The sequence below is a fragment of the Typopeltis vanoorti genome, chromosome 10, assembly GCF_054136105.1.
Source record: "Typopeltis vanoorti isolate ZY-2024b chromosome 10, IOZ_Tvanoo_1.0, whole genome shotgun sequence".
Lineage (NCBI taxonomy): Eukaryota > Metazoa > Arthropoda > Arachnida > Uropygi > Thelyphonidae > Typopeltis > Typopeltis vanoorti.
The window spans coordinates 7,657,559-7,682,199 of NC_143558.1; the positions used below are offsets into that span (position 1 = coordinate 7,657,559).

Sequence of the window (24,641 nt, forward strand, 5' to 3'; positions counted from 1 at the left end):
TATGGTGATGCTGTGGTTAGAACTGTGCTAGTTGAATAAGTAGCAAATGTTTTCCAGGTGCCAAGATTTATGATGTCACTAAGGCTTTATACAGATGTAATTGTGTTGCTTAGAATTAATCACTTATGTGGAGAAAAGTTTTTGATTGAGGCAAAAGAGAGAGAGAGAGAGAGAGAACAAAAGTCAAATGATTTGTGACTTGCCAAGTTTTGACATAAGAATTGATGGTGAATGATTCATTTTGCAGACTTGTATATCGAGTGATTTTGATGGTTGGAAGGAACTGTACTTGCAGGCTGGATTGTTCAGTGAAAGAGTAAATTTAAATGAAAGAACTATGTGGCAGAACAGTAATGAATGCATGCATTAAGTTAAAAGGTAATATGAGAGAGAGAGAATTGAAAGGATGATCCCAAGAATGTAGGACTAGTTTTGTTAGGCAAGAAAAGTGATGACTGAGTCCCTCAGATTTGGTTGAGGATTTATCTCAATCTGCTTATTTGTTCATGTTCATTATTGCCAGAATCATCAGGAATAAAAGTGAATAGAAGAGTAATCCATCCTTACAGGAATAGAATTTCATAGGTGTTAGTCTATTCAGGAAAAGGAAGGATAAGATAGTAAAGGGGAGGATGATTGCTGATTACATAGGAATTAAATTCAACCAAAGCAGAAATCGTGAATGGCAGTAGTAATAGTAAGATTAATACAGGAAATGGGTTTAGATGGTTTGTATTTAGTTCTATTAATCTGTCTCGTATACCATAGTTGACTGCTGTGTTTAGTATTTGTTCTAGGTATGACACTGAAAATCTATATAAATGAGATGGTTAAAACTTTATGATCACTTATGTAGTTTGGACGTGGAAGGCAGAAAATCGTGAGAGCTTTAAGAAACAGTTTCTTGCAAACAAAGTTTATTTTGGCAATAAGGTGTTTAATTCTGTTTCTTCATAGTCTCTTATTGTGTGTGTGTATTCTCTAGTAGATCTGTTTTCCAGAGAGATATTTAAAGGACAAAATTATTTCCAGGTAGAAAAATTGGCCTTCTCCATATGAGAAGGCCAATTATTTTCATTTGAAAAGCCCTTATAAACATTTTTTTGCACTCTAGACAGCATTTGAAACCAACAAAAAGATGTCATTGTAGTGAGACCTGGTTATCAGAATCAGACATACTAACTGGTATCGAGTGTAAAGGGTACAGTATTTCATGTGGCAGCAAGTTTAAAGCTATCTGTGTGAGGTGAAATCTAACAAGATCGATTTCATAGTGGAGTGTTGTTACAGACCTGGTGGATGGGTTGCTAGTGATGAAGAAATGCATCACCAACTAGAAAAGAGCACGAAAAAGAAAAACGTAGAATAAATCCCAGCAATTAATGGGAGACTTTAATTATCCAAATATTGATTGGGTAGCAATAGAATCTCATGACAAGAATGAAAATGAACTTATTGAGCTGTTGCAGGACAACTTCTTCGAGCAGCATGTGACAGAAGGAACTCGAGGTCAGAGAGTGTTAGAGTTGATTATAGTGTCAGAGGACGTTTCAGTTAAAGACATAATTATTCTTAAGAAGAAAGCCATGATAATACAAATATGAAAGGCTTTTCATTGAATCAGCTTCAGCGCTAAGAAACAATCCAAACCTCAACAAATTTGGCTGCATGAGACTGTCTCAAATTTGGGAAACCTACATCAGAAGACCTTCAGCCCAATCGCCCAAGAATACCAAAAGTATTCTTGAGGACATTCTCCTAAAGTCCTGATGGTGCCCACCTAGCAGGCACCATCAGGACTTTAGGAGAAATAATAGCTTCCTGCTTCTTCCTCACTTACTGTTTGTTGTGCTTGCATGCACGTGTCTTGTTCTTAAGTTCCTTGAAAATGGCAACGTGACGTTGCCGAAATATCGAAGTATATTAAAATTTATTTTAATGTATATCCTAGTAAAAAAAAAAATGCATAACCAACGTCTAAGCCTTTCCACGAGAACATAACTGTCACTGTCTCCGGTTAGTGACGGTGATCATGCGGTATTCACTTGGGAAGTGACTAAGTTTATGAATATTCCATTCAGAAATGGTTACATGCTAAATTACAAAGTGGGAAATTATGTTATTAGTTGCTGGATGGAAAGAATGTCGATAGTCCATGGGAAGCATTTAAACAATACTTAAATGATGCGATATCAGATTGTCTCTTGGGAGTTCAAAGAATAAATAGGGTAGGAGTCAAATGGATGTGTAATCTTATTAAGCAAGAGATTCGTAAGAAAAGGATGATGTGGAAGGAATACAGTGTGCATAACGATGACGTTTGTTATAAACATTATAAGCAGCAGGCTAGAATAGCCGCAACTGTTGTACATAAAGCAAAGTCTGAGTATGAAAACAAACTGGGTCTGCATGCTAAAGAACCGACAAGAATTCTATCGATATGCTGCAAGTAAAAGAAAGAATGAATATGAAAGAATAACTCCTCCAAATTCAGACATGAGGGTAACAGATGCAGAAGAGGTTGTTCAACTAATGAGTGCCCATTTTGTTAAAAGCTATCAACCTGGTGTATGCAACATTGATGTCACTGCTACATCTTCACTGGATGAAGAACCTCAGATGTATGAAGATAAGGTATTAGACCTGTTGCACAAACACAATAAGAATTCATCAGTAGGGACTGATGGGATAACAGCACATGTGCTAAAAGAGTGTTCAGCTGAACTGGCTATTCCTTTGACCAGGCTGTTTAATGAGTATCAGAACAGGGAAGATTCTGCAGGAATGGAATGTCTGGTAATTCCATTACACAAGTGTGGTGGTGAAGATTTTGTAAAATTTGGTTAGGTTACAGACCTTCGTGGCTAGGACTCGCATTCAGAAATAGGTTGACAGTGAATCTCTACTTAGCAATGAGCAACATGAGTTTACTAAGGGAAGGTTGATGTTTTAGCAACTTGCTCACATTCTATAACAGTGATAGCATTGAACTAGACAAGGGGAATGGATGCACCATGATACTTTTGGACTTTGCTAAGGCTTTTGACAGAATAAAGCATGGTACACTGTTGCATAAATTGGGGAGTATGGGTTTGGATTAAAGAATATTAGCATGGATTAAGAGGGTGGCTGGCTGACAGATATCAAAAACTAGTATATGGAGATGTGAGTTTCTGCAAAATTTAAGGTAGCCAGTGGTGTGGTGTTACCACAAGGATCAGTCCTTGGTCCACTGTTATTTAATCTGTACATTAATGATATTGGGAAGGATTTGACAAGTGACATACAGCTATTTGCTGATGATGCAAAGATAGGTAGGGTAATCAGGAATGCTGCTGATATGAAGTACTTGCTGAATGATTTGAATAGGCCGGAATTATGGGAAGGGGAAAATGGGTGTCAGTTCAATGTCAGTAAATGTCAAGTCATTCACTTTGGTGTGATTAGATATCCAATGTTGTATTATATTGGTGGGATTATGCTGGAAGAAACTGATGAGGCTGAGGATCTTGGAGTGTTAGTAGATAGGAAATTGAAGTTCAGGGGCCATGTAGCAAAGATTGTAAATACAACTCAAAAGATAATTGCAATTCTGAAATGAGTGTTCAAATGTAAAGATAAGGATGTCATTTTGACTCTTTATAAGGCCTTGATAATACCTCACTTTGACTTGTGTGCAGGTCAATGTGCAGACACTATCTAAAAGGAGAATGAGGGTTGATGTGATTGAAACTTGCAAACTTCTGAAAGGATCATACAGAATTTCAGTTGATGGAATGTTTCAGTTTATGGAGGGTGGGGGAAAGGACACCCTTGGAATCTGAGAATGAATGCTGCTAAGAAGGATGTGAGGGCTAGATTTTTCTCTCATAGGGTGGTGTGATTGGAATGGATTGCCATTGGATATTGTGAGTGCAAGCAGTGTGTATGAATTCAAGAATAAGTATGATAGCTGATGCAGGTATTATGTGGCCTCTCTTGATAAGTCCCTGACTCCTTAGAGGTCTCTCTTAATAATAATTATTGGTTATATTCTGTTATCTTTGTTAATACACTGCATAGTTTCCTTATACAGAATTGTGATTAGGATTTCTAATTGCTTAGAGATCATTCAGATAATTAACAATTCATAATAAACTTATTGTAGGGCACCTGAAATAGCTTGAAAGTTCCATGTTTGGTATATAGAGCAAGATTTCAAAAAAAAAAAAAAAAAAAGAAAGAAATTAATAAAAAAAAAAAAAAATCCTTAGCTTAACCACTGTATTAATATACTGCAGGTTTACAACCTTTCATGGGTGGGAGTCACGTAACTACCTTTTCATCCCACATCAGATTTACTTCTGGCACTTTCTCCATCCAGTGAATCTTTAACAGCATGTTTCTAATGCTTCACTTGATTAACCTCTTTTGAACAGGATTTGGAATTCTGCTATTCTTTTGGTAATTGACTGTTACAAGACAGTACCTTTTAGTCTGTTTTCTTCTATATCTATTCCAGCTATCAAAACTTGACCACTTGAACTATATGTTCCCCTTTTTTTACTCCATTTTGTTTCAAGTTGTTTAATATCTTGCTTCTCAAATCTTGTATATAAATTTATTTCTGTTCTGAAAATCTTCTCCAGCACATTATATTTTTTCTCATTATTTGTTATATGAATTACCACCAACAAACTTTGTTTGTATCCTATCGTTTTTCACAAAAACATCTATCATTATTTCATCTATATAGACTGTAAAGAGTTGAAAATACTAATCAGCTCATTCAGTTTTCTTTTAATCATTGTTTCATCTAAATTCAATAACACTTTAATTATTTGTCTAGATCACTTCTTATTCTTTCTTTACTTCTAGTTTTTCTAGTAAGAATAGTCTTCTCCACTATGCTATGTCATTGTTTCTTTCACACAAAGCAAATAGAGGTCTCTGCCTTAGTTAATCATTCTTTTCTTCATAAATCTAAAGGAAATTATCATTATGGAGTGAAGCTATCACTCCTTGTCTTAGTATCTCCCATAATGCAAAGCACATCTCCTTGTGGACATGTATAATGCTATGCATTAAGGGAAGAGCCACTACCCAGACCGGTTTCTACCTTTATTGAGTGTTCAAGTACAGGTCAAACTCCAAAAACTCACGTTGTTCCACCTCAGTAACAGGCTCACCCTGCCACTGACAAGAACTCGAAGAACCGGTTGGCTCTACACCGTGACAGGCTCACCCCACCACCAAGCAGAGTCCCTCATTTGCTCATATCTCATCCGAGGGATAACAGCAACAAACGTGCCTCAGTTAACTTCATGGGCTACAGCAATGCCATTCATTACCCCCCACCCAGGACCTGGTTGTGACAGCAACAGCCCGAGCTTCAGTTAAAACTTCATGGGCGCATTGCCATTCATCACCCAAGCTTCCAACCGGTTGCAACCTTTTTTTAAATTTCTTGTCAGTGGAAGACAGACCCAGAGGTGGTGATACCAAGGTGGATGCAATGGAGAACTCATATTTACCTATATGAGTTGCCAAAAGGTGTCTCACCTTATTATTCAATTACTCTGGATTTAGAGAAAGATGTTGGAAGGTTTTTTCCACTTGGTTAGACTATAATAAATTTAGTTTAATCCTTTATCCAAGTGTAAGCAAACAAAGTTTGCTCCTGAAGTATCTTCAGGACTGAGGCAACTTGTGGTAAAGGTGGACCAAGCTCTCATCACTCCTTGTCTTAGTATCTCCCATAATGCAAATAGAGGCCCTTCCCTTAATGCACAGCATTATACATGTCTGCAAGGAGATGTGCTTTGCGTTATGGGAGTTACTAAGACAAGGAGTGATGACAACTTGGTCCACCTTTACCACGAGTTGCCTCAGTCCTGGAGATACTTCAGGCGCAAACTTTGTTTGCTTACATGGATGGATCTGAGAGTTGGGTTAGAAATAAAGCACTTCATCAAAGACTAGGTACCACATATGAGAGTTCTAGGAAAAATGAAGGAAGTGAACCGATGGCATCATTGGCAGAATCATATTAAAAATGAAGATATTAGAAAGGAGCTTGGCATTGTTAGCATTCAAGAATGTGTGATCTAATCTAAGGTGATATGGCCACTTAAATAGAATGGGTGAGTAAAAGTTGGCAAAAGAGGTTTTTGATGCCAAGATAGCAGGAAAGAGACCCAGAAGAAGACCAAGAATTCAGTGGATTGATTCAGTCATTAGTGCCTTAGAAGTCATCATCAAATTCCTGCCATGTACCCTCAAGGGGTGTACAGAATATGACAGTACTACATGGAAAAATTACATCAGTACTAACTTCCTATCTACAATTTTCCTCCAAATCAGTCTGTTACTTGTCAAGACTCCAACATTATCAGATCTTATATTTCTATCATCTAAGGCACATTGTACCGTATCAATCCACCTATATCTTGGTCTTCCTCTGGGTCGTTTTCCTGCCAACCTGGCAGAGAACACTTGTTTTGCTAATCTTTCCTCTCCCATTCTATTTAAGTGACCACCTGAGATTAGCTCTGCTAACACATTCCTGGATGCTGACAATGTCAAGTTCTTTCCTAATATCCTCATTTTTAATATGATATTGCCATTGATGCCATCTGTTCACACCCCTAATCTTTCTCAGGACTCTCATATCTGTGGTCTCTAGTCTTTGGTCAAGTGTTTTACTTCTGACCCAGCTCTCAGATCCATAAGTTAAAACTGGTTTGAACACTGTCTTGTAACAGCTAATTTAGTGTTCCGACTAATTTCTCTCTTATTCCATATGAATTTATCCAATTGACTTCCCACCATACCAGCTTTGCTGATTCTGTTGTCTATTTCTATATTTAATTTACCATCTTCACTAAAAATCGTGCCTAAGTAGCTGAAATGTTTTACTTGTTCCACAGGTTCTCCATTCACAACACAGTTGACATTTTCAATGATTCTGCCTATTTTCATTGTCTTTGTCTTTTTATTGCTGACCTTCATACCATATCTATTACAACAGCTATTCAATTTAGTCAGAGAATCTTGCAGACTTGTAGCGGATTTATTTAGAAGTATAACATCATCCACATAAAGCAAAGAACTGACATTAACATCTCCAATTTTGATATCAGGTTTAATACCACTTTCCTTCATAATGTGATCCATATAGATAATGAATAACAGAGGGGATAATGTACATCCTTGTCTCACACCAGATTTAACATTAAACCATCTTCCTGTACTTCTTTCAATTCTAACTTCTGACTTACAACTCAAATAAAGACTAAGTATTGCTTGATATAATGCCCCATTGACACCATATAACTGCAGCGTATTGAATAGCTTCTCTCTTGGCACCTTGTCATATGCCTTTTCCAAATCGACAAAACTTAAATACAGATCTTTGTTATATTCCCATGCATCCTGACAGCATCTATTTGGCATGAATCCAGCTTATTCTTCACCAAGCTTTTCTTCCACAATTCTTCTCAACCATTTCTCAAGTATACTTGCATAGATCTTGCCAGGAACACTCAGTAGGGAAATACCTCTGTAATTCTCAAATTCAGTTTTATTTCCCCTTTTTATATATGGGTACTATGAGAGCTCTACTCCAATCATCGGGAATTCATCCCTCTGTCCCGGCTTTCTGAACTATGCAGTGCAGCTGCTGTAAGACTTTTATACCACCATACTTCAGCATTTCTGGTCGAATATCTTTTACTCCTGCTGCCTTTCCACATTTCAAGCCTTTGATGGCTTTTTCTACTTCAAGTATGGATATGTATTCCTGACTGCATGCCTGGTCAGTGTTTTTTATCACTGTGCTGTCATCACTGCTTGTTTCATTTAGCAGGTTTTCAAAGTAATTACTCCATACTTCAAGGATATCTTTTTCTCCTGTTTTCATGTCACCTTTATCATCTCTAACTCCTTTTACAGCACTCTTTCCTCCATTCCTAAGCTTCTTCAACAACCTCCAGAATATTTTGCCACCTTCTTGATATTTATTTTCTATGTTCTTGCCAAAGTCCTCCCATGACTTTTGTTTAGCTACTTTTACACACTGTTTAGCTTTCTTACATTTGTCTCTGTATTCTGTAAGAGTAAAAGCTGACTTATTTTGCCAGGAACTTTTGATATGCTTTCTTCTTTTCCTTCATTGCCTCTTTAATTTCCTGTGTCCACCAGGGAGTTCTGATTTTTTTATCCTTGCACACAACCTCACCACATGCCTCTCTGGCAGAATCAATCAATGTTTTCTTCAGAGCTTGCCACTGAATCTCCAAGGTTTGATTCCTGTTCTCAAACTCTTTCATTTTATTTTCAATAATCTTTCTGTATTTTAGTCTACAGTTCACATCTGAGCTGCTCAACTTTTATTCGCTTTAAAACTTTCTTACATGTTATTCTTTTCAATATGAAATTCAATTTTATCCTGCTCAAGACTAAATAGTGATCGCTTCCAATTTCAAATCCTCTGTACACTCTGCTGTCCTGCACCAGGGAGAAAACATCACTATCAACAATAACATAGTCACTGAAACTTTTCTTATTCCTAGCCTCTTCTCTCCATGTGAATTTGTGCACATTTTATGTTGGAACATGGTGTTAGTAATAACCAGTCCATGTCCTGAGCAGAAATCCAACAGATATTTGCCTTAGAAGTATGAAATGTTACATTCAACAATGTTTGAGTGCTGACAAATAAGACTAATTTGGAGGAAAATTGTTGATAGGAGATATTTATGTAAACTTAATCACATAGTGCTGTCATAATAGTCTGAACATCCATGAGGGTATCTGTCAGGAAATTGATTATTAGATTAAATATCAGGTTATCAAGATAAATCTGGTTTTTAGGAAAGGATATTTTTTGAAAATATTGATTCAGATAATTGTAATCTGTCACCTTTTAGGACATGTTCATTGAATGTTGTCAATATCTGATTTTTTTATGATTCCTATACACCTGAATTATTATTATTACGGGCAGCTCCAAGGGATCCTTAGACTCATCAAGGGAGGTCCAAACATCATGTCAAGAACTATTCAGCATTTGCACAGTATTTATCATACTTTGCTTTGAACTCGTTCAAAGTCATGGCACCCACAACAGGTTCTGGCTACTTATTCCACTCATTCACCACTCTCCAAGTAAAAAAACCTAGTTTTAACACCCTTGCTAACTACACTCTTGTTCAGTTTCCACGGATGGCCTCTAGTTCTCCCACCACCACACCTGTTCTGAAAAATTTCTTCTGAATTAATCTTGTAAAAACCCCTCAGTAATTTGAATGTCTCAATTACATCATCCCTTTTTTGCCTATCAGCCAGTTTCTGTAAAACACAAATCTTCAACCTGTTCTTGTAAGGTTCATTCCATAGACCAGCTACCATCTTGGTCACTTGCCTCTGGATCCTCTACTTCCTCCCCATCACCAAGAAACCCTGGTGCCCAGATCTGTGCACAGTAGTCAAGACGGGGTCTTATCAAGTTACCTGCTTATCATTGGGTCTTATCAATAACCTGCTTGTCTCTGCTCATCCAAGTATTCTTCATTAACCAAGTGATCTGATGAGGTGATTTAGCCATTTTTGCTATGTGCCCCCCCAAACTTCAACTCCCTATCCGCCAACATTCCCAAGTCTCTGACTTTGGCAATTTCCTGGAGTATAGTTCCACCAATGTGGTATACTGATGATAATCTTTTCATCCCAAAATGCATAACCTTACACTTTGTCACATTAAACTGACATCCATTCACCTTAGTACAGTCTGCCAATCTATCCAAATCATCCTGCAAAATTTGGACATGTGTTTTCACCATTGCTCTACTCAGCTTTGCATCATTGGCAAATAACTGAACAGTTCCTCTCAGATCCTTTCCTATATCATTAATGAATGAATTAAATAGCAGTGGTCCAAGAACAGAACTCTGCGGCACACCACTAGTCCCAGACCTTCTTTTGGACTCTTCTCCTGAATAAACTACTCTCTGATATCTCTTTAACTATCCTCCTATCCATCTCACCAACCCTCTATCCATCCAAATGTGCTGCAGTTTACTGATTAGAATTCCATGTGGTATTCTTTCAAAGGCCTTTGCAAAGTCCATCAGTATCACTGTAAACCCTTATCCAATTCAGCCATCACTCTTATAAAATGTAAGTTTCTGAGGCTTGATCTACCCTTCACAAAACCATGCTGCTATTCCTGTATTTTGCTCTTGACCAACTTCTCCAATACTTTGATAATGACTCCTGATATGCTGATTGGTTAGTAATTTGCAAAAGCAGTCATGGAGCCTCCTTTTTGCAATGGAACTATTTTCCCCTCGGGACCCAGAGCTGAGACTTAGATTAAACAATATGGTCAAGGGCACTGAAAATTCCTTTGCAGCTTCATGTAAGACTTGAGCTGGTATATCATCCAATCCCACAGATGTATTGACATTAAGGTTCAGTAATATGCTATTCACCTTGATTTCATTCACCTTAGTTTTCATATAAGCCATCAGTTCCCTCATTCCTGCAATATCACTGCCTGGATGATATACTCTTGCAGAGTATTTGCTTAGTAATTGTACTATTTCGACTGATTCAGTTACTTTGCTACCATCGGCATTCCTTAAAATCATTCTGCTGTATACATTTTTTCTTTTACTTGCAGCATATCGAAAGAACTGTTTGGGATTCTCTTTATCCTGCGTTGCTAACTTCCTTTCATAATCTGCTTTTGCTCTACTTACCAAACTAGTTACTCTTCTGGCCTGTGCCTTGTACTGTTTGTGCACATGCAGGTCACCTTTCTCCTTAAATTCCCTCCACAATTGTTTTTTTTTTTTTTTTCAGTTCAAGCTTAATGGTGTTATTTATCCATTTAACTCGCACTTGATTTACTCTCCTGACTCTGGGTATGCAGTCAGCCATTACCTCCCTCAAACACTCCTTTACCACTTCCCATGTGCTATCAACATCCATTCCTTGCAGTTTTACATGCCATGGCACTGATCCAAGCAATCTCCCAAGCTTTTCCTGTAACTTTCTCATACTTACCAGCTTGGTAATTGCACATATACCCTCTCTTAACTGAAAATTCCACACATTTAGCCACCTCCCAAGTCAAGACCATATGATCGTTCTCACAATTGTTGGCAGCATGGTCATATTCGTTATAGGCAAATTCTCAGATGCAATTACTAGAACGAGCACTCTCGAACCCCTAGTATATTCCATTACACGTTTCTCAGGTAATTATTCTTTATGAACTGCATAAAATCCATTTCCTTCCTCCCGTATGTCCTCTCCTTCTTCCAATCAATGATAGTCAAAATCCGCCATAATTATTACCTGTCCTCCACTCATTGAGTCTATATGCCAATGCATACTATCTCCATCATCTATTCCATCCCCTGGTCTATAGCAGCACCCAACTGTATATTTTGTTCTGCTGGCCTCAGTCTCACACTAGATGGCTTCAAATGTGCAGTTTTCACTATCCTGCAGTCAAACTTTGGCTGCAGTTCATCAGCTTTCAGAATACTTTCAAGAATTTCTAAAAGTATTCTTGGACATTGTCCTGTAAGTGACAGAATTATACTAATTATTATATATTATTACTATGTTATTATACGTATATAACAACATTATGTTATATACAAAGCCACTGGTTGCAACAGAAGTTACAACCATTGGCTTTGGCTAGACACCAGAATGTATAGCTGTTATGGATAGGATGCAAGTTTCCTACTTTTGGCTCTCTGAAAATCAGTATTTGACATCTTTGATAGTTTACAACTATTACAGACTTTGGTATATGTGGATGGAGTTTTGGGATGCAAGTCAGTTATGGTATGCTAGATTCTTCTATATAGCTGTGGGAGAATCATGGGTTAGATATGAGATGGTAACTTAGGTTGTAATGGAAAAATGTTTCCATGTCAATAAGAATTATTTCTGTAGTATGTACCTCATATAGGTTTGGGTCAGATGGCTGGGAGCAATAATCCATCCAAGAAAAAATGTGGCATAGTAGGTGTGTAGATTGTCCCCACTTGGCATTTCTTCTAATGCCATATAATGTGAGAATGCGAGTCATTGTGTTTGTGTTATCGTGGGAAAAGAGATCAGCACAAGATTGTGATCTGAACTACGTCGAGGTGCTGCATTCACTGTCCTTGGATGGTCACTAGTGAGGAAGAGGTCCAAGGTATTTAGAGAGCAGTTGGATTTGTCTGGTATTCTGGTAGGAATATGTACTATTTGTGCAAGGTCGTTGGTGACGTCAAATGACTCAGCCTGTCTAACTGCTTGATAATCTGTTCAGTTGGAGTAGGAGATCCAGCTGGTGTTGTGAATGTTAGCTTCCAAGGAGAATGAGCTCACTGTTAGGAAAGTTGGATTAAGGAATATTGACTCAAGAAGAGGAAATCAAAATTCAGAATGGCAACATGTGACATTAGGAGAGTGGTAGAGACAGTAAATGAATTTCATAGAATGGGATACAGAGATTTTCAGTCAAAGAAAGTCAGAATCAGGAGATTCCAGGTTAGGCACTCTTTGACATGGTATGTTGGAGTGAACATGTGTAACCCTACCTTTCAGACAAAAGGAGCCGAGAGTGGGTGACTGGGAAAGCTGAAGTGAGTAGTGATTGAGGGAGTAGAAATTTGCATATCTCTCAGGAAAAGTGCAGTTTTGCAGATGAGATGGAAATGGACATCACTGAGGTTTGAATAGAGGCCACATATATTGATGTAGTGTATTAGGAAGATTCTGCGAGGTTTGCTGTTGATTGCACCAGTCCCTGCACATTCCCTGTGTAGTGATAATTTTGATGCTGGCTGATAATAGGACTGGATTTTTGCATTACTGCTCCTTTTTTTATAATTAATTGTCAATGCATCATCTCCGCTTTGTCATTTTTCTTCCAGTTGTTGCTGTAATTTTCAACCTTGTTCTGGTTGTGCATCATGGAGATCTTGCTTGACTCATATACATAATGTGCTAGTGGTATCTTATGACATGTTATTCACTGTGTGAATGCCAATCTGCTTGCTGTTGTATTTCAAGTCATTTTGACTAAGTGCAGGAAATTCATTCCACCTGAGGCTGATTACTAAGAGGCGAGCTCTTGCATTTCCTGTTCTGTTTGATTTCATTAGTCATTCACTTTACACCAAATCACTTGAGGAATGCAATTTTCCATTGTCGATAAATATTTCTTAACTAGCTCTCATCTACTGTAATACCTCTAGCAATATTTTCCATCTATGGAGCTTCCCTTATCTGATTTCTGAGATAATCCTCTGAGGTTAGCACTAGATCCAAAACTCTTGATATCCTCATGTTCCCTCTACTATATGTTGCTTAAGATGTTTGTCCCTCAAGAATTTCATAAATTGCATTCCCTTACTACTGATGTTTTCTCCACACTGCTATAGTTAAAATTTCCCATAATGATCACTTGCTATACTTATTTGCTAACCACCCATTTAATGTGTATACATGTCAAGATTGCCATGGATGTAAAAGTGCTTGTTAAAATTGCTTTGCAATACTATTGATATTCCATTGAAATAACATGGATACAAGGTTTAAGATGATTGATATATTTCTTCCACATGCATGTTTAGGTGGTTAAACATTTTATGCTCATTACTTTCTGTATTCCTTTACCTATATAGCAACATCCCACTAAATATCCTGTCCTACCCACCTCAGCCATACACTTTCATAATTGCTGGTGCCATTTTTGTCCATATTCTCTAATTGCGAGGACAACACTCCTCAAATCTTCTGTCAATCATATTTCACTGATTTCAGTTATCTTTAGATAGGCTGAGGCTACAAGTGCCATCGATTTATTTCCTTTATTCCTGATACTCCTAGTATTTCTATAAAGAAACATCAATGTGTTGTCAGTATTTCTATACCTATTGTTTTTCCTCCCAGACTGTATTCGATTCTGTAACATACCATATATTCTCTCATCTCCTAAGTATCTCCTAAATAGGCTACCCCTGCTACGATTCACCCTGACAACTATTTTTTCTGCCCTAATATTCACTTGCTTTGAAATAGCAATCTCCAGATGCCTAAGTCCTTCCATATTCAAATGCAATCTTTATTTATTTATCCCTGTACACAAGAGGTCAAGAGACCTATAAGCACATCAGTGCCATTTGTGGGGTGCAGGTGAGAGCTAAATTATTGGTATTTTCTTTGAAGAGTTGTAGTTGTTTGGGAATACTTCATGAGAAAGACTGTTCCAGAGGAAAGAGGTGGGTGGAATAAAAGAAGAGGAAAAACAGGTTCACTGTTTGCATTTGCACAGTAAAGAGATGCTGAACAGCTGTTGCTGTATTAACAGGTGCAGTGCAGGAGAGCAGAAGTTCCATCCAGTGGCCTTAGCGAGGGACCAGAAGTCACAGCTTCCATTTGGACAGGAGGCACATTTTTTTGCTGTTGGCCTTTATGAAGTCTGATTTGGATCTGCTGGTGACTGATTTGCATGTGTTGCATACTAAGGTACAGGCAGAAGCTGGAGTTCTTGATGTGAGTCACATGTGGTAAGCCGATTGTTTTTTCTTCGACTGCTTTGATACACTTTCATTTGAACCAGAGCTTGAAAACCAGATGAGGATTATGGGTTGAATGGAGGATGAAAGCCTTCAGGCCAGTGAGTATAATTTCTGTGACACATGCTCAGCATGTATAAGGGTCAGATGAGTGGAAGCAGTGGTGAGCTATAAGGGGCTTGCGAGGGCTCGCGTGAGCCCCTTGTTAAATTTTCTCAAATTTGCGAGCTTCTTGTTTACTTTTTTATTTTTTCAAAAAAAAAAAAATTTTTTTTTTAAACATATTAAGCAACAAACTCATATGGTAACCTAACAAAAATTAGTCTATTCGGCAGTGTATAGATTATTTGGAATTATTGTTGAATGCGCCCAAGTTTGAAAATAAAATAAGCGCATGTGCTACTTTACTCTTCTCCCTTCTGGTAGCCAATCGTATGGTTAAACCAGTAGCCAATCAAATGTATTATAAAAGATTTCATTCTTATTATATTTCGATAGTTAAAAATGTTTTTCTTATGTAAGATAAATTAACACAGTTGATTGTGTGCAAATATTTAATGTTTAGATCATGAAATATTTGTTTAAAAATGATAGCCTTTTGAGGTTCATTGTCCTCTCATACTTTTTCATTGGAATTGGTACACAAGCTGTATTAATAAAAGGTTTTGTGTGAAATACGGCTTTTTTTTTTTTTTTGCTCGATGATGCGAGCCCGTTGTTAAAATTTCCATAGCTCACCACTGAGTGGAAGCAATAGTCAAAACCAAGGAGAGGAGTAGAAATTCCAGTGGTCATTCCAGTTGACTTCCTTGTGCTGGAGGATATGATATTGGGAGTGGTTGTCAGAGGTGCGTTCTGTGAGAGAGTAGACTTGTACAACAATTGTGGTCTGAGTTGCCAAGAAGAGGGATGACCACTATAGTGTATCTGCAAGGAGAACTGGTTAATAGAGTATTTGGAGAGTGAAGAGGGTTATCAGGAATTCAAGTAAGTAGATGTATGATTTGTGTTAGGTCAATACTTATAACAAAGTTCTGCTTCTCATCCAGCTTGGTCAGTGGGGTTGGAATAGGGGAGCCAGTTGAAATTGTGGACATAGTTTGCCCAGGAAGATGACCTCACTATTCGGATAGCTGGATTGCAGAACTTGATTGTAAGCCTGGGATTACAGATCTTGCATATATCTCTTAATCATCTACACATTGCAGACCTCTTGACACATACATCCATGCTATCATGTCATCTTCCCTTTCATTCATATCAACCATCACTATCATTTCATCCACGTTTTCACCTTGCTTTATTGTCATAGTCATTCTTTTGTTGTCTGGGAAAGCATTGCCACGAATCATTGAATCTCCATACATAACTCCCCTTACCCAAGATCCATTCATTCCTTGCTCTCCAGCATCCATCACTCTTTCCTGTGACACTTTATTCTCTCACTTATCACCCACCTTCCTCTCCTCTCTATTCTTTGCACTTGTTCTGTTCTACGCTTTCGTTCATTCCTCTTTCCCTGGTTCTCGTATTCTTTCTCCCTCTCTCATTTCCATAACTGTCTCTCACACTGCTTGTTTATCTTAAATCAGTCGGCATCTAATTAAGATATATTAATTAGTTGCACCTGTTGTCAATTTATAAAACTTCTGGTAATAATAAAAATAGCCTGCTGTTCATGAAATTTTTACTTTAAGATTTATAGTGAAGAGATGAAGAACAAAAATGGAAAATATAATGGTACATAATATTCTCTTTACTCCGCTCTTAGTTTTGCAGCTCATAATTTGTGGAGAGTCTTGCCAGAGACTCTCGGTTTATAATTAATGTGTTGGAATCCTTCCTGTTTAAAGTAGTCATACTATAGTAAATTGACTGTAGCAAATCTTTTATAAACAAGTTATATTTTGAATTTTGTTTTCATAGTTGTGTGAGAATTATTTCTGAGAAATTCTATAAATGTTTTTGTGAATTATTAAAACATTTCCCCCCCTTTTCTTTTATTAGTTCCTTCACACAATGTTGCTACTATAGCCTCAAGTGCTTGTGTGATTGAGGGAGTTAGTCGCAGCCGAAATGCCCTAATCAATGGTGATACAGAAAACTATGATTGGGATTCTGGATATACGTGTCATCAGTTAGGTAGTAGTGCCATTGTTATTCAGTTGGCCCAACCATATATGATTGATTCAATGAGGTAGATAGATTCTTCTGTTGCATTTTATAATTTTTTATGTTGTGACAAACATTTAAGATAAATGTTGAATACCTATGGCAAGGGGGATTTTTTTTTATGCCATGACTGAACTTAACTGCAAGTAGGTTTTGATTAGTATAGATAACAAATCTCATGAAGTGGTTGCATTATTCAAATTTACACTATTCAAACTTATATGTAAAATATGATTCCAACTTGACAGAAATAAGCAATGAAAAATTTTAAACAGAAAATATAAAAATTAAGTTTTTATGTGTATTAATGTAACATTACTTACAGTAAAGAATAAAAAGAATATACTTATAAATGTATTGTTAACAGTCAGAGTGCAAAAACATTCTAAATATTCCTGAAGGTAAGTTTGCACTAACAAAAAAACATCCTTTGTCTTTAGAAATATTTTAGTAGCATAGACGGAAATGTTTTTCTTTCTTAGAAATGTAAGTTCTAGAAGACATCCTCTTCCAGAATAGATCAGTTTCATCCACATTAAATATTTGTCGACAGTGGCGGATTACCCATTAAGGCAATGAGGCACGTGCCTAGGGGCCTCAAGCTTTGGGGGGGCCCAAGCCGAGACATTTTCCTATAGTGTTTTAAAATAGATTGTTTTCAGTAAACATCATAAAATTTTTGATTATTTTTTAAGCGAAAATTTTTTCAAAACAATTACTACGTTTTAATATGTATTTCAAACAGTGCGCACTATCTACGCTTCAAATAATGCCACAATACCAATGTCGGCGCTAGTTGACAAGCTTCGTATTTTGTATTTTGAACAGCGTGCGCTATCTATGCTTTAAATTAAACTGCATTACCAATGTCGGCGTATGGTGCTGTTGACAGCTTTGAGGTCACGAAAACTGATTGCATTGCTGAGATAGGAAGTTTCACCTGGTTGCTCCTTAACTTCATTTGTTATTGAATCGTGTAGAAGTGAGGTGTTTGTTTCAAAAATAACTTTTTAGTGTGACTTTTCGTGTTTTCATTATTTGAGTTTAGTGCAAGTAAAAAAAAAACTTTGTAAAACTGTAAAAAAAAAAATAAAAAGTTTTATTATTTTATCATCCTTTAACCCTTTAACAGGCAGAAAAATCCAGAAGTTCAAAAAATTCAAAAGTACAAAATTTCATTTATTTGCCACCTAACTTATTTTTTTTATTATTTTTTTGAGGGTCCCCAACTATCCTTAATCCGCCACTGTTTGTTGATCAGCATATCCACAATCTTCAATTATTATTATTATTTTAAACCACCAAGACATATAGATGCTCTGTCCTCATTTGTTCTGGCTACTTTGCTGGTAATTTTAACATTATACAGCTGAGCTCTATTTTTAAATCGATCAAACCAATCAACACTTGCATTAAATGCATCTTCTACTTCATTTTTTTTTTTTTCTTTCACTTTCTTAAACTAATTTAAAACTATTGTCTGAATGGCTACTGAAGGGGAATGTGTTTTTGATTGCAATCCCCAATCCATACAGTTAAAAGATGCCCTGTGTTTTTGTAACACTTCTATTCCTTGTGGATGTTTGCAAATTACAAAAAAGTAGATGCAACTTTTGTTTTTCTTTTATTTCCCCTATGTGTTTTAAAATATTCCCTGTAGAAGCAGGCATTCTGACATTGCATCCTATTTTTGAGTTGCTATGACTATGTTTATGTCATTCAATTACATCAAATTTTTGCCCTAATGTAATAACAAGCCTCTTCATTTTTGCACTCAGTGGTTTTATCTGAAGGAATCTTCCTTGTATCCATTTTGTTAACAGTACTTAAAAATTATTAAAACAGATCTCAAAAACGAATGTGCAGGCGTGAAGTAGCAGTGTCTAAAAACCAAACAGTGATTTCTTAACCTGAACTGTGTACGTGCTAACCTTACACAAACTGTATTTTGATTCGCATTGAAGATGACCTGGTATCGTATATTTCACACTAAATCGAATATTGCACTATTCAAACCCGCATTAATTGCAACACAGCTGTAGTAAATTCTCTAATTTGCTATTTAAAACCAATAGGTAATCAAAGAATTTTCATAATTGTAAAATTATGAAACCTTGATTGCAGTAATTAAAACTAAAAGATGTATTTTTTAAAATACTTGTTGAGTACAAATTTCACATGTGAGGATGTGCTGAGAAGTTATAATAATCACCATGAAGGAACTAAGATAGAACCTTGTAACTTGCACATTATTCTACATATTCTCCACAGCTGCATCATTTGCAATCTCCTGAGAAAGTCTTTCCCTTGTTACAATTCAGAACCATAACTGCCTCGAGGATAAAGAGCACTATGCTCTCCCAGTGTGTCCTATGTGCAATAGCACAAAACAGTCATTTTTGTTCTAGGGGTTTATCAGAAACTTTTCAGCCTCCCCTTATACATATAGATATTTAGATGTTGGCTGTTATCCTCTTCCTCGTACTTATATTAGGCCCCAGTGGCCTGTTACATTCATATTAGACATGGCTTATTACAATTCGGAACAATAACTGCCTTGAGAATGAGGAGCCCTATGCCTCTGGGTGTGTCCTATGTCTGTAGATGCATGTGTTCGTGGGGCCAGTTTGCCTTTTCTGGGGGGCAAAAAAAAACCTTAGTTTCTGGGTGAAAAAATCCCCCACCTCTGTATGAGACCAGCTAACTTGCCTTTAGTTGAAAGAGACCAGATAAAGGTTCCTCTCATCTTGGATGGGAATCGAACCCAGGTCTTTCCAACCAAAGGGCTTGGTCTATACCAACTGAGCTACAGAGGCTCCATGGTTATTCACAGTAGTGTTTTATTATTATAAACAACACCTGAAGACAAAAACAATTTATTGTTTTTGTCTTCTGGTGTTTATCAAATCTCTGGTGGTTAGAAATATTTTGCTAAATTTCTAGCGAGCATCTACAGACCTAGTACAAATTACAATCATTATAAAGCACAAAGCACATGGTACTTAGATTGTAGAAACAATTGAAATTGTAAATGGAACTAATATCCACATCACTGTATAGTTTTCATTTCCATGAAAAACAACCTGATTAAATGGTAAGTGATGAATCTGAATAATTCAAAAATGTCAGATAGGGAAATCTGGCTTAAGGTCAAAAGTCTTGGCCTGGCTGGCTGAGTGGTTAGTGTATCTGCTCTCCAGCCAAAAGGCTGTGGGTTCAAATCCTGCCATGGGCATGGATGTTTGTGATTGTCTGTGGAAAACTAGTGGTGGTGGTCAGCGATGGATGCCATTGATGTAGTTGTGGTCAGTTGGTGGACTGTGTGGTGGAGACAGAGTTGTAGAGCAACTGTCCTCCCTTAATGAGTCTTTTGGACTCCCTGGAGGTGTTAAATAATAATAAAGGTACATTAAAGGAGCAATCCAAAGCTGACCATGATGTTTGAATATGTCAAGATATTTCTTAAAATTTTAAGGTGAATAGAATTTGTAATGGAGGAAGAGTTGTTCATGAGGGGAATGGGAAATAATTTAGCTAATTGTTTGGCAAATCTATAGGTCTGTGCTGCAAAGTGTTAGAAGCAGGATATCATGTTTGTGAATTTTGGACCACGTGTATCCAAGGCGATCTGATATAAGGTTTTAGCTTTTTGGCAATTTCTTGGTCAAGAAACTTTTTTTATAATTTATATACTTTTTTTTCTTTTGAGATTTGATAGCATTCCAATATGCGATTGGGTACGTAAAGGAATCTTTAAGAAGTTTCCCTTTTCTTCAGTTATCCATTTAATCCATAATAACAGTTGCATTATAGCGAATAACTTTGGTTATAATTTTTTGTTCAAGTTTTCAAGACTAATATTTATTTAGTAGTTGTTTAATAGAGACATGCATGTTAGACAAACTATATTTTTTGAATAACGGCTTCGCATATGTAAGAGAAAACTAAATAATTTATTAATCCTATACATTTCACTCTATGTTGTGATCTTCTTTCAGGGAGAAGACAGAAAAACTGGTCACATTTAAATTATGAATGAGTTAAGAATGAGTCATACAGCATGCGTATAATATCACTTGTTTTGGTCACAGGTCAAGGATAAAGGTGATAATGCATCTTTGATAGGTGGAAAGAAAGATGACAACTTTTGGGCTGGTTTGAAGGTGGGGTGCAAGTTATATCTGCAAAGGGTCCTTGCTGTTAAGATATTCCTTAAAGTTGGGTATGCTGATCCTTTTAACATCAGATTGAAGTCTCGAAGAGGGTTGATGATTATCAGATATTTCCTGTATCACGGTCTCTCTGTATCCATTAAGTAATAGAGTAAGTTTATTTTATTTAATTCTTCTACTAGAAGAGACTCGGAAAAACGTGTGTGCTTGGTGCAAGGGTTTTTATAATGCCTACTTTTTGTGAAGGATGATGTGAGGATGTGTGGCTATATCTGCATGTAAAGGATGGCTTCCTGTAAAAACAAAATTCAATATCACCAGCAGAGTTATGATATATTAAAGTATCCATAAAGGGAAGATTGTTGTTAGATTCACATTCAGTAGTGAACTTGATGCAAATAAGGAGTTAATTTTATGTTCCAGAGAGACTAGATTGCAATAATGCCACCACAAAACACCAAATGCGAGGTTGAGGAGAAATGGTGTTAAAAATCTGATCCTCTAAATGCTCCATAAAATAATCAGCCAAAGCAGGTGATATAGGAATACCCATCACAGTACCTTTTGATCTCCATTAACCCAGTAAAATAGCTGGCATTGATATAGTAAACTTGAACAAATTCACAATGTGAACAGAGAAAGCTACTTATAAAAGCTGTAGTTTCTTGAAGTATATTTCTAAACAATGAAACTATATCAAAGGCATCATTTCAGACTTTTGAAGATTATCTTTAATTTGTTCTCTGAAGTGAAAACTATTTTTTATATATTGGAAGTTTTTTGCACTTGTTTAGACTATAATGAATTTAGTTTAATCCTTTATCCAAGTGTAAGCAAACAAAGTTTGTGCCCGAAAATATCTTCAGGACTGAGGTAAGGTGGTACATCCCTTGGCAACTCGTAGCAAAGGTGGACCAAGTTCTCATCACTCCTTGTCTCAGTATCTCCCATAATGCAAAGCACATCTCCTTGCAGACATGTATACTGCTATGCATTAAGGGAAGGGCCACTACCCAGACCGGTTTCGACCTTTATTGAGGTCTCGTCAATGGGAGGCAGACCCAGAGTGGTGATACTAAAGCAGAAGCAATGGAGAGGTCATATTTACCTCTCCATTGCTGTTCACAAAAACACAAAACACACTCCAAGCACTGTTCGGAGATTTTCATGTGAGTGCATTTTGATCTGCTGTGAACAAGTGCAGACCCATCTTGCGCAAAGCTTTTTCATTTGCAGTTCTTCATGCAAAATATATCCCACACATTCTTTTGACATGCCTATAGGCTCAACAATTTTATGCACTCATGCACTTTGACTTGCTGGTCATCCAAATCCATATTGTGCACTTGATCAATGATTTCTGATGATGTTACACTTTTTGGACATCCTTCACGTAGATCATCTTCAAGGCTGGTACAACCATGTTTAAACTCGCCAGCCTATTTCATAATTGTTGAAAATGAAGGAGAAAAGTGCCCATAAACTTGAATGAACTTTGAATGAATTTCTTTAGGTGGTAAACCTTCTTTAACAAAGAATTTTATAACCACACGATACTCAGTTTTATCCATTTCAAGGGATACAGACAACACTTTTGCTTCAGACAGCTGTATAAAACAAACTACTTGATATAATGACTTGCAATTTCACATGGATGATTATAACAGATGTACCAACTTAGAAAAAAAAAACTTGCCGATAATGTTGCCATCTATGGTTGAGGTGGAGAACTTTTCAGACCACCCTCATATGAATAGAATTAACTTGGGTTACAGTGTTTAAGCAGAAAGATAAAGAAAAGGTTATCAAAACAGCTATTTTCAAAGGAAAAAAAATACTAGGATAATCAAGATTTAGATAGCACTGTTCGAAAGACTGAAAATTGCAATAACTTGACCATATCGAAGATCTGAGAAATAGCAATCTGTTAAAAAAAAAAAAATTGATAGGTAGCCTAGTACTCATAAATTTAATTGTTTGACATAGTATCATGTACATTTATTGAGGGTAACATTTTAGGAAACAATTATCTCCCTCCCTCCATCATTAAAACAATTTCATATTTTACTTTAGGTTACTATTGTGGGACTGTGATGATCGAAGTTACAGTTATTATATAGAAATTTCCACTGATCAACAGTATTGGCATATAGTGGCAGATAAGAAAGAAGAAGCATGCAGGTAGGTTACGCTTCTTAGATCTGTTGTGTTATACTGGTATAACTGGATAAAGGCTTATATCTTTTTTATTTTCTATTTTGCTTTCTGAATAGTACAGAGAACAGAAAGATTTCTTTTGCATTAAGGTAATATGTTATGTGTATAATAATAATAATAATATTGGAATGGCATTGGATCCAAAAATGGCAGTCTGGAGAAAAGAAAAGCAAAAAAAGACTTGGTCTTTTTTCTTCCTCTGTGTTATATTCCCATATTCTTTACTTATTTTCTACCAAGTTTTTTTTTGCTTTCTTTTTCTGCAGACTGTCATAATTGGCCCCTTGAGTATGCATTCTTCATTTCAAAATTTTCAAGGCCTAACCATGTACAGAAAACATCTGACTGGTTGTAAGCACTGTTGTTCCTCATCATCCATACCATAGGTATTTGGTCAATAGGGAAAATATCACCCTTTATTCAAAAGGGTTTTAGAAATATTTTCTGGATCTTTCAAACTAGATAGAAATCCATGCTCTGGTGATATTCATAGAAGTTCATGCAACACTAAGAACTACTACCAATTATAATAACATAATAATGCCCATAAAACTATTCTAGAGAGGTGATATCAGAATGTGATTTATTTGATGTTCTGAGCTTGAAGATAAGATGACAACTGTAAATTCATCCTTATACTTACCGATGGTAATCTGGTTCTGACTAGGAATATCATCCTTATCTTCAATATATCTAAACATCCCTTATCTGGAAAAACTACCTTGTAAGTCTATTCATTCACCCCTAATCAGTTTTTAGTGCTTTAAATGTCAAAAATAAAACATGCCTAAACTGTTTATGGTTTGATATGTGGCTGATGTTAGCAGCAAGGAAGAAAAAAGCATTATAATGAATGATGTGCTACTCGAAGCCTAAATGTAAAATTGTGATGGTGGACATCAAGACTACTCTCAGGAAGTTAAAGGTGAAAGGATACAAAAGATTAAGACTGAACAGACTGTTTCATATCAGAAAGCAGAGAGAATGCTTACAGAGAGAAGTCAACAATATCATCAGAGCCAGATGTTTATGCATGAGCTAGACAAGCTGCAGCTTAGAGCTTCTCATTATATGGGGACCTTCTCCTCAGCACAGATAACCTAAAATCCATCCAGCATAGGAAAGACCTCACAAGAATGGAAATATGATAGTGCCATTGTAAGTCTCTTCAAAGTTATAGCTTAGGGGCCATAGTAACCATAAATCTGGCCTTAAGTATCAATCAGTATGTGCATTCCCTCTATCCCACTCATGAAATGAGCAAATTGCTCAAACATGAACTCCCTTTAGGAAAGCCATGCTGTTTTTTGCAAAACATTGCTTGTTCATACTCTTATTTCTCTATGAGAGTTCTGACTAACTTCTAAAATCTTCATTACCACTCAAGAGATACTGAGCAGGAAGAGGCCCCAGAAAGTGGCGCTAGCGTCGCCGTAGCACGTGGCGGTGAATTTGAGCTGTGCAGAAGAAAGTGATTTTTAATAGGTGAATAGTCCGTTTTTTTCCC

At 36.6% G+C, this 24,641-nt stretch overlaps 1 protein-coding gene across 2 annotated transcripts in view; it reads left to right on the plus strand.

The window, feature by feature from the left end:
- The window catches only part of BTBD9 (BTB (POZ) domain containing 9), a 271,031-nt gene that overhangs the window by 225,279 nt on the left and 21,111 nt on the right, over positions 1 to 24,641 (plus strand). For both annotated transcript variants that reach the window (XM_090398752.1, XM_090398751.1), the window contains exons 9-10: positions 16,581 to 16,770; positions 22,991 to 23,098. In XM_090398752.1, coding sequence (XP_090254878.1) covers positions 16,581 to 16,770; positions 22,991 to 23,098 — 298 coding nt within the window. The remainder of the gene's footprint in view (positions 1 to 16,580; positions 16,771 to 22,990; positions 23,099 to 24,641) is intronic.